Genomic DNA, 10604 nt, shown 5'->3' with positions numbered 1-10604 from the left:
AGGTGTGTGAAGGTGCTGGGAAAAAAGTGGAAGCATTCGTCCACCAACAACAACAACACCAAATGCATCAAACAATAACAATGATGTTTATTTCATGAGTCTGCACAAGTTTATTTCTTTAAACTGATTTCATCATAACTGATAAACCTATATGTAAGCCTATGCATTGGTTTACTTCAGGGATGACACATCTGCCTTAAACAGTGGCCACATTACTTAGCTCTTTAAAAAAATACCTCCACTTTTATTTTTTAACAAAAATTGTCCAGTTCAGTATGATTGATGGACAGTGACGTAGCACAGAGCAACTATTGCGATTTTTCCTAAATGAGGGTGAATCTTGGCTTGACTTTCACTTGCTTTTGGGAACTTGAAGAGCAGTACGGGACGAGGAGAGATGTGAGTTGTTATGTATCAAATACCTGTGATTAGCTTGTGCTAGCATGCTAAGTATGGTGCACATCTCTCGAGCCTTTCCCATGAAGAAACACGGTGCTGCAGCTGGTTGTTGGTCTAGTGTGTGTTCATATAGTCATGGACGAAGGTTGTGGGTGTGCGCTGCAGCTGGCACTGAGCCAAGGAGGCGGGGCCTAGTTTGAATGCTGTGTTTACTAACAAGTAACAAAAATTCCTGCAGACCCTACCTGTAACTTTAAGTAGCATTGGGGAAAAAGGGGGCCCCAATCCCTCAAGTCCTCATTTGTCTTCTTACCCTGAGCAATAGGGTTGTTCTAGAGGAATACAGAGCATTGATCATCTTCACTGGACAGTCTGTGTTAATTCTGTTTTACACATCATCAATCACTTCATTAAAGCTGCTGTCTCTTTAAGGCCCCCTGCTTCAAAAACCCCCTTCCCTCTGATTGGCCAGCCCTGTAGAAGCCTGTCAGAGGGTAAAGCTATGTTTCCTGAACCAGTTCAGAGATCCTTATGGGAAGGTCTTTTGAAGACTTCATTCCCCTTTTTGAACGGTCAGCTTAGAGCAGATTCAGGGACTTATACCACATATGACTGTGTCACTGTTTGATAATCTGTATGTTTAGCATGAGCATTAAACATATTAATAAACTGTTAACTACTGAAATGCGTAACACCCCCTCTTTAAAGCTCCTTTAAGAAAGTTTTTGTCCTGAACATGTGAAAGTCTTTCGCTGCAGTGTTATTCACTTCTAACATCAACCTGAAGATTACAGCTGAACATGTTTGTTAAAACTAGGTGGAAATTGTTGGTCTTGTCCCTTGTGGATTTTTTTTATATTTCTGTATACATCATGAATATCATTTTTTTTTTATCTTTCATAACCAATAAAAAATCTTTCATCTGAGAATTTGAGACTTTTAAAAGAACGAATGAGTGGAGGACAAAACTAGTTACAGTTTCCTTTATTGGTAACAGCGATCTGAGTAAGAGGCAGTTTACGGACAGGATCAATGAGAGGACACAGGACACATGGAGATGTACTCTGCCCTTTGGCCACTTCTTCACATTTACACACACACTTCGGTCACTGTCTCTTTGTGGACAGAATTTAGACTCATTTTTTTCTTTCATTATGAACAAGAAAACATTTATACAATTCAATATCTGAGCGTTGGCTTATCTAGATGTTTAAGATTTAAAAAGCACTTTATTTATTCAAAAAATCATCATGAAAATACAGCTACATACTTAACAAATGAGATGTTTATATATATATTTTTTAAAACCGCTGATAGAAAAATTCACAATCAGAGTGATCATGACGGCTTTCAACCTTTTCCCTATCTCTTTTTGAAGCCTGAAAATAATTATCTTCCTTGTTGTGACACTTTGAGGACCCTAACTCAGTTCATCACTGGCTCCTCAGGTAGATGTTAAAAAAAGTAAAGCTAAAATAGTGACTGAAAATAAGGTTAATTAGCCTTAAATGCTAAAATAACAAACTGCCTTTAGATGGAATGAAATAAAAATGATTGATCTCTTTGCACCAGGTTTTAAAAATCAACATCCTAATAAATATAGAAAACATTATGAGGAATGCATAAATTAGATCTAAGAGGATACACTGTGTGAAGTACAAGCAGCAACTAAATGACTCCCAGGTAGCCTTGCTGGCAAAGTTTTTCTTTTAGGATAGAGATTGAGTTTTAAATTTCTATGGTCATCCTAAAAAAACTGAAATTATAAGATGAGCCATGGTTCAGGATGATAAGAGGTCTGCAGCTAGATCAAAACAGTTTGATCATGCTCTCTCTGGACTTGCCAACTCCGACCCACTTCACTGAAATGAGAAGAAAAACAGACAAGAGGTGAGTGGGAGGTTTGGCAAAGCAGGAAACGGTTTGGCAGTGGCCTCTTTGTTAAAATAAAGAGCTTCTTTACAGACCTGGCACCTGCAGGAAGTTCTCAATGAAGCGAATGTAGTTCTGTGCCTGTGACGGCAGATCCTCAAAGCTCCGGGCCGCTTCGGTGCTGCAGCACCAGCCGGGCAACGTCTCATAGTCCACAGAGACCCGCGTCAAAACGTCCATGTTTGCTAGAAAGACAGAGAGGAAGGAAGGTGGTTTGAGTGACCCCTTTATTCTATAGCATTTATGTTTCATTATTATTATTTTTTTTTCACTTTGACAAGCTGTCTTTGTACTATCACCAGTTAAACAGGATTCTCATGATTATCAAATGATCCATTTTTTTAACCTTTTGCTTCTCAGTGTCCTGATTGCTTTCCCTTTGGAGCAGTAATAAAGCGTCTTGCTCCTCGCTGTTTGGGACAAATTGATAACTGTATTGAAAATACTGTTGATGTGCATGTGGAGTAGGTAAATGCACATTTAAATAAGCAGAAAATGGATTTTTAACTCCTCCCATGCTGTTGCATTTCCTGCAAGCAAAAGCTGACCAGTGTGAAATCAGACCTCAGGGACCATTAAAAGCCATTTTCTATTTGCCTTGAACTAAATTATAGGAAGCTGCACTGAAAATAAAGATTCATCTGACTGGGTTAAATGTTGTAAGGTTAGCTTTCTGGGACTAAAGATCTGAAACAATGTTTCATTACGGACCAGTAAATAAAGTCACATGTAAAGTAAGGTAAAATAAATGACCACTTTGATGATAATCAAAATAATTTGTGCATGTACTACATGAAAAACAAGTACCATGTTTATAATGGGTACCTTCAATATCTGAAGTGTTTTTATAAATTTCCTGCTGTTGAAACTGAAGGATACAGGAGAACAGATGAATAAATCTCAAGCTAATCAAATTAACTCCTGCAGCCGTCAAACTCCAGCTCAAACCATTTAAAGTGATGAAATAACTCCTGTTTATTGAGGACATCATCTCTCTGAATGTATCTGAAGTATCAACAAAGAGCATGATCTCAGTGAGAATGACCCACCGGGGAAACTTGGCAGAGGTTTTCCATCAACCTTATAGGCCACGCCCACTTTGATCTCTGGCAGCGTGTCCAAAATGTCGAGCTTTGTCAGGGCAATTCTGCAACAGGATGAAGAAAAAAGAGTTGATGAATTAAAGGGAGGGTCAGAGTGACTCACATATCTACAACACTAATTTCTTCAGAGCTGAAATGCTGTGGAACATGAAAAAACAGGCGATGGTGGTTTGCAAATCATTTAAAGCCAATATTAAACAAAAACAAAACATTTTAGCTATTTCAGACTTCAAACTATTCTGGAGCTAGGATGGAAATTGTGGCCGAAGTCACGGCTGAAACAAGTGATGACTGAAGGATTGTTTTCAGAAACTGTATGATGGTTCCTTACGCAGAGAAGCCGTTAACCATGTGGGCATATCGGACCAGAATCAGGTCGAGCCACCCACAGCGCCTCCTCCGGCCTGTCGTCACACCAAACTCTCTCCCCCTGGACTGTAACAAATCCCCGGTCTCCTACAATACAAGAAACAAAGGAGGAAAGAACAATGTCAGCTGACAGTTATATGACACAAAACTTACTTAAAACTAAAACAATAATTCAAAACTCTCTGATTAATAGTCTGAATGCAGAGACTTTCAGTGGAGCTTTTTTCTACAAACATCCTGCTTCAGTCTCACACTCAGGCTTCCCAGCACAACCACACTCCACAGCTATCGCCTCAGAGCAGCTGGAAGTTAAGTGTCTTTTAAAGTGCACATGCCCGGTGCTCTTTTATCACTTCTTTCTCCACAAAAGCTTCTCCCTGAGCAGATGACCACAAGTCTAACTTTGTAACCTTAAGCTGGAGTTCAACACAACACCTGAAAAAACCTGATGACATCTCTGAAGCTTCAGGATCTATATCACAGGAGCTTCAGCTGCTCAGATTCAGGATGTTTCCTCTTAACTTCTCTGATTTCCTGTTTAAAATGTTTAAAACAGTTTCCTAGGCTTGGTCAGAATATAAATTGAACTTTGTAATAAAGGTTTGCCCCAGGCCTCATAGTGCACAAATCTGTTGGGTATACCAATCAGCCTTCACTTTTTGATGGCTCAAATGTTCTTGTTATATTTAATTTTCACTTCTTTTAAATCTTGAAATATCTGAAACATTTCCCTCTTACATGTCGACTCTGAACACTAACAGTAACACATCTTTGAGCGAGCATGTTGGCTCTCTAACAAAAAGCTGCTGCTGAGCAGCCGGGAAGCTGATGTGATGAATTTAGTCCTTTAATCACAGCATCGACGACTTTTCAGCTTGATTACAATTATTTGTAATTAGCAGAAAGCAAAAACAGATTTGTTTTCAAGTCACTCACGTTATTCTGCTCTGTTGGGAAAGCACCAACGCCTACTCGGGTGGTGTAAGCTTTCACGACACCATATACTCTCCCAACATGTGATGGCGGCACGCCCAGACCGGTGCACACCCCTCCCACGGTGCAGTTAGAGGATGTGACGAAGGGATATGTCCCTGCAGAGAGAAATATCAGCATGAGGAAGAAAAACATTCACCCACCTTTGCAAAAATCATAACAACAGGAAGCCTGTGTTTCTTACCAAAGTCGATATCCAGCAGGGCAGCGTTGGCTCCCTCCACCAGGATTTTCTTACTGGGTCCAGTTAGAGCTTTGTGCATGAAGTACACGCCATCAGTCACCAGAGGACGCAGCCGCTCTGCAAAGCCCTGAAAAAACAGAAACCAAACTATTCAAAGTGTGTTTAAGGGGAACGTACAACTCAGTGACTGACTGAAGGTTTTACTGCCTCTAAGTAATCAGAATCTACAGACAGTTCTGCAGAAACACTGGATTCATGTTTGACAGTGAGTGATTTAAATCTCATGTGAGAGGCAATGACGAGCTTTTGGGTATGAAAAACAATGTAGGATCCGATACCAGTGTTAATTAATAACCTTTGTGCCCTACAGTAGGGTAAGACTGGTAATGGTTTGGGTAAAAAGGCAAAAAATGAACATATGAAATTACTGAAGTCAATATTCTATAAAATATTTAAAAGTTTACCAACAAAACAAAGCTTCAGCATGAACAGAAGTTTATATTCAAATGTAAACTTTTATACCCTCTACACTGGTGATGCAGTAAAAAAACTAAGAAAGTGCATCACTGGTAAAATTTAAAATCAAATAGCCAAGAGCGCTGGTAAAAAAATAAATAAATAAATAAATAAAAAAAGGCATGGAGCTGTTTGCATGGATTGGCACCACAGATCAGTCCTTTCTCATCGATATTGATCCAGCTGTGAGATGCACCAATAGCAGGATCGGTATCGATGCATCTCTACTTGGTTCATCATTTTTTTGAGCTGCTATCATGAAAACTAAAAGATTCCCAATCACGATTATCTATTGTATCAAATGTCTTTGCAGTGAGACAGCATGAAACCTGGTCACAGATTAATGCAGTGTTTGTGCGTGTCACATATGTGTGTGTCTGTGCTTCCTTGCATCGCATGAGAACTCACCTTAAGCTGCTCCAGCTCACTGTCGATGTCGACATTCAGGTTTGGATACATTGTCAGGAAATGTTCTGCCAGCATGCGAAACCTGTGAGGGGTCAAAGTGTGTTCATGTGTTACGAGCACAGCTTTGTTTAGAAATATTAACACTGTGTTAACAACAAACAGGAAAGACAGGTTCCTGAAACACCTGCATGAAGAGCAGTGGACCAGCAGACTTTATGTCTATGTGTACTTCTGCCATCTAGTGGCAGGGTGAGATACAGACGCTACAGCTTATGAAGCGAAACATTTTGACTCAGGGAAACAAAATATCTGCTTATTGTTGCAACACCTTTTAAATTCAGCCCTCAAGTTAAACAATTTTGAAGATTACTTGTCACAAAAATAGAATAAACACACATCCACATTTGAAAGAGCTGTGTGGAGTGAGCAGCAAAACCAAGAATGAAAAAGTAAAGACATCAATGACCCTAAGACTAAAAATAAGATTCACAGTCTGATTTTTCTGTCTTTGAAAAGATCTTTAAAGTTGGTAATAATAAGACAGACACAATGACTGCAACACTACCAGAGATATTCACCAGTGACTGTATCTCATGGTATGGCAACATGAGGAGGTAATAATAGTCAGAAATAGAAAACAAAAAAAGAAAGACACTCACTTCTCTTCAAAAACTTTGAAGTCAGACACGAGGTCACAGACACGCAGACCATTTCGAGCAGCTTTGGAGGAGTATGCAGGACCAATACCCTTCTTAGTAGTTCCCAAACTGGAAAGAAAATAGATACAGAGAATGGATTGTGTGAAAAAAATACTCATTTTACCACTGAGAGATATTGAAACTTATGAAAACAATCATACAGAGCATAATATCAAAATATCAAGCTTTAAGTCTGTCAGTAGAGGTTTAATGATATCTTAACATGCTTGATTTACTTTTTCCCTTCTTGTTGCTGTCGCTGCTGCTCCTGGATGCCGTCCACAGCCTGGTGGAAGTTGAACACTAGAAATTCACAGAAGAGGCGCTCAGTAAGAGTATTTGCCATTCAAAAAACCTGAGTTAGGATATATTTGCTTACCAATGTGGGCACGGTCAGAAATCTTTAATCTCTCTTCCCATCCTTGTAATCCTGAAAACAAAACACTTGGTCATATGACAGCACTCCAACAATTATGTAGTTCCTGATCAGTCCAGCCGTTTATCAAAAACACTACCTGATAATGACGTGAACTTTCAAAATTCTAAACATTTTTGAAAACAATATAATCCTTTTTTTCAGTTATTTCTCATCCCATATTAACAATAACTGACATACTTAAAAGTATCGTCATGTTAAACTGTCACTGCTTTTACCTTTCCCTTTCTGCAGGTTCTTCTCAGCCTCCTCAAACAGACCTGGCAGGTGGATCACCACCCCATTGCCTGCAATGCAAAACAAAACCATATCAGTACTTATGAGAGATAACATCAAAATCAGACATTCATCTCACACCACAGCCTGCTACTTCTTCCCCATTACGTTGTCTCATTCTAAAAAAGTGGGACTTTAGTGGTTCCTCTTTCCATCTATCATGCTCTTAAGAGCAAAAATAGCTTCTGAAAGAAACGCTGACTGATATGCCAGAGCAATTCAATGGCAGTTCAATTTTTGTCTTAAGCTAAGTTCAACCTTTCATCACCCTGTGTGTGTATATGTACAGTCTGTGCTCTCATTTCTGAGAAACACATGGCTAAAACAGATGCAATATTTCCACTAAAACTCATTTTGTAAAATATTTTTTTTCAATCTGATGAAGTCACATGATGTTTATAATGCAAAGATTGTATTGCATTGTAAAAAATAACACATGAAACAAAGTGATCTTAAAAGTGAAGCAGCACATGTTTGGATCACCTTAAATCTGAACAAATACAGGAATAAGTTTAAAAAAGACAAGATTTTCTGCAGGGTTGCAGTAGTTTTTTAAAATGCTAGGGCCTGAATTTCAGAGTGGGATCAAAAAATCTTTAATTCTCACATGTATTGCACTGATAATGCAGAGAAATCCTGAACACGTAGAACACGTATGTTCATAAAACAGCTCTGTTTAACACGCAATGAATGTCTGAAAGGTTATGTACAGTTCCAAATACGCATAAAGTTGGATCAGCGCCTCTGTCCACTCTCCCCCTGCTCACATCCTGTGTGTGCTGTGATACAGGAGGCCACTGTCTGTCGACAAACCATGATTCACAACTCCAGCTTATGTCCAACCGTCTTTATAAGACTTTATTAGTCAAACTGTGACGTAAAATGCTCACACACTAAAGAAGTTTTAAGCCAAACCACTTTCTCCACCTCCAAATATTTCACGTGTTGACTTCACTTTACTTTAACCAACATGCTACGCTCATGTTTGCATGAGACATGAACAGCTGTGCAACTCTGTGAGGTACGTAATAATCATGCAACACAAAATATCAATAATGAAATTTGCTGATGACGCTTTTATTAACTGGTATTCATCAACTTCATTAATTAATCTTTGCAGCCTTAGACTTCATTGTTAATCTTTCAGACTGATTCAATGAGAGCTGTTTCATAGACACTCAGTGTTGATGGGTGGGTTTGATTTATTTGCCCAACCTGCCTTGTTTATGGAAAAGCTAGTGGTGAAAAAAACGTCATTTTCCCAAGGATAGGACATTTATTTAATTAGTAAACTGTACTCATTTGTGTGCTTTAATACAGTAAATAAATCATAAATACTAATATTCCTCTTTATTCTGACGCTTATGATGCCAGTTATGTGAGTCAGACACTAGAAAAATACTTCAAAGTAGTGGAAAGACAAGCATAAAACAAAGCTGTGTTTATTCTAACACTTGTCTCTACTGTAAAAATAACAGTACAGAAGATGTTCATTTGATGGTGTTTTTGTTTGTAGAGCACATGGACACACTCATTTTCATTTGGTTCAATAAACTTAGCATTATGCTTAGTCTGTTTCTTAGCCAGCTAAAAATTTGTCCCAGTACGACAAAGCATACTGATCCCCCTGTCCCATTTTTAAGAATGGCATTCAAACAACACTTTCTCATTGACCTCACTCCTGATAAGTCAGTCTGATGTAGGTCATACTCTGACTTTTATTGTTTTACAAGTAGCTGTATCTTCCCGCCACTTCTATGTCTGACAAGAATGAAAACACAGGAGCAATGTGTTACCAATGAAGGAGAGGGCTTTCTTGTTGAGCACTCCACTGGGCAGCAGATGGAAATCATACTCCACTGAATCCACAACCACAGTGTGACCTGCGTTGTTTCCTCCCTGCAAACAGTAAGGAAATTTTGGTGGTGAATAATTACAGTCTGTGTTTCAACACTCTGTCGACCTTCTTGTGACAACAATGTTCCCGCTGGCTTTGTCGAGACAGACAACATGAGAGCATAGCTGTTAAATGTCACTGTGCTGAGTGCTGAGAGGCAGCTGGCTAACACTGGGCGGTGAGAGTCTTACATAACTCTAAATTCAGAGGAAACAGTTATCAGAGACAGAGGTCATGTAGAGGATATGTGCCCCCCGCACCAGCACACAAAACAGGAGGAAGAGGTTAGCTGTGTTTACTAGCATTAAGGTAGCACTTTAACATCCGGGAGCTCACACAAGGTTGTTGACGTCAGAACCAGAGCATGAATATTCAACGGCCGCGAAACAGGAACGGTTTTTACCAAACTGCCGTTTTACACTCACAGTACGTCATAATAATAACAACAACGCCTTTTGAAAACGTCAGTCTAAATGTTGAGTGTGAAGTAAAATCGACTCTTTCTGTACCTGACACCTGCAAACAATATCGGCATCCATGGCCAGCAAGTCCACAACTTTTCCTTTGCCCTCGTCGCCCCACTGCGCCCCGAGCACGACGGTCACTTTGTTCTGGGGCTCCTTCGGGACACGGAGAGGGCAGTCCAGCGAGGCGCTCTCCCGAGGCCGCTTCACGACCGGCTCCCCGTTCAAGGAGACTGTCTCCCGTCCGTTCACGTTAGCCATGGTGCTGCTGTCGGATGCCATGCTGCTGTCCTCTTACTGCAAACCGGAATATCGTTTTACCGCGTTTCAGTGCGTCACGGGAAGTGCAACTACAATCCTCCACCGCAGGATGGTGCTGTTTCTTCTTCTTCGATTTTATTTCCTGTTGACTCTGTAAGGACTTTATAAGACACCTTAAAATAGTCGCTCTTTTATATTTTTGACGGTTAATAGCCAGGGCTTGACATTAACACCGGCCAACCGGCCAAATGCGGGTGGATTTCGGCAGTGGCTGGTAACACCGCCGCTCCCACTGGCCACTTTGGTGGGTTGAATTTTATCTCAAACATGGAGCAGAGAGACAAGCAAAAAGATGACTCTGATGATGAAAGCTCTGAGGAAATTTAATTTACTTCTCTTCATTATCATTCTAATGAAAAAGAAATGATTTCCTGATTACAATCGTTAATAAATATTTTAGCAGACAGCGTCTCTTACTGAGTTTTTATCAGTTCAATTAATCCCCTTTACCATTTTATTATAAGCAATAACAAACTACTATTTTAATTACTATGTCTTGATAGACTGCATATTTTCATATGAAAAGAGCACAATGTTACACACAACTTTATCAGAGTTGAATACCTGATTAAGGACCTGTGGATTTTAACATTGATGTAATCTTGTTT

General features: G+C 39.6%; 1 protein-coding gene across 1 annotated transcript; it reads right to left on the bottom strand.

Annotated features, from left to right (window-relative positions):
- Window positions 1–1324: 1324 nt before the first annotated feature.
- adssl (adenylosuccinate synthase, like) lies at window positions 1325–10031 on the bottom strand. Its single transcript, XM_074672938.1, has 13 exons — window positions 9721–10031; window positions 9111–9213; window positions 7257–7325; window positions 6982–7032; window positions 6839–6905; window positions 6564–6671; window positions 5905–5986; window positions 4981–5107; window positions 4740–4894; window positions 3766–3890; window positions 3381–3478; window positions 2367–2516; window positions 1325–2261 (listed from the first exon to the last, which is right to left on the bottom strand). Exons 1-13 carry the CDS (start codon window positions 9955–9957, stop codon window positions 2209–2211), a joined length of 1425 nt encoding a protein of 474 aa, XP_074529039.1. The 5' UTR covers window positions 9958–10031; the 3' UTR covers window positions 1325–2208.
- Window positions 10032–10604: the final 573 nt, after the last annotated feature.

This window comes from Halichoeres trimaculatus, unplaced genomic scaffold (assembly GCF_033239565.1).
Source record: "Halichoeres trimaculatus isolate MK-OKI-2021-1 unplaced genomic scaffold, fHalTri1.1 fHalTri1_scaffold_6, whole genome shotgun sequence".
Lineage (NCBI taxonomy): Eukaryota > Metazoa > Chordata > Actinopteri > Labriformes > Labridae > Halichoeres > Halichoeres trimaculatus.
This window is presented reverse-complemented; position numbering and strand designations above follow the sequence as displayed.

Bases quoted from the DNA above. Each gene is read 5' to 3' on its own strand.
- adssl (XM_074672938.1), bottom strand. From the start codon at position 9,957: ATGGCATCCGACAGCAGCACCATGGCTAACGTGAACGGACGGGAGACA. The intron at 5,987-6,563 runs GTGAGTGTCTTT...GACCCCTCACAG, and splicing joins TTCAAAGTTTTTGAAGAGAA to GTTTCGCATGCTGGCAGAAC. The intron at 4,895-4,980 runs GTAAGAAACACA...TTCTCTCTGCAG, and splicing joins CCTGCTGGATATCGACTTTG to GGACATATCCCTTCGTCACA.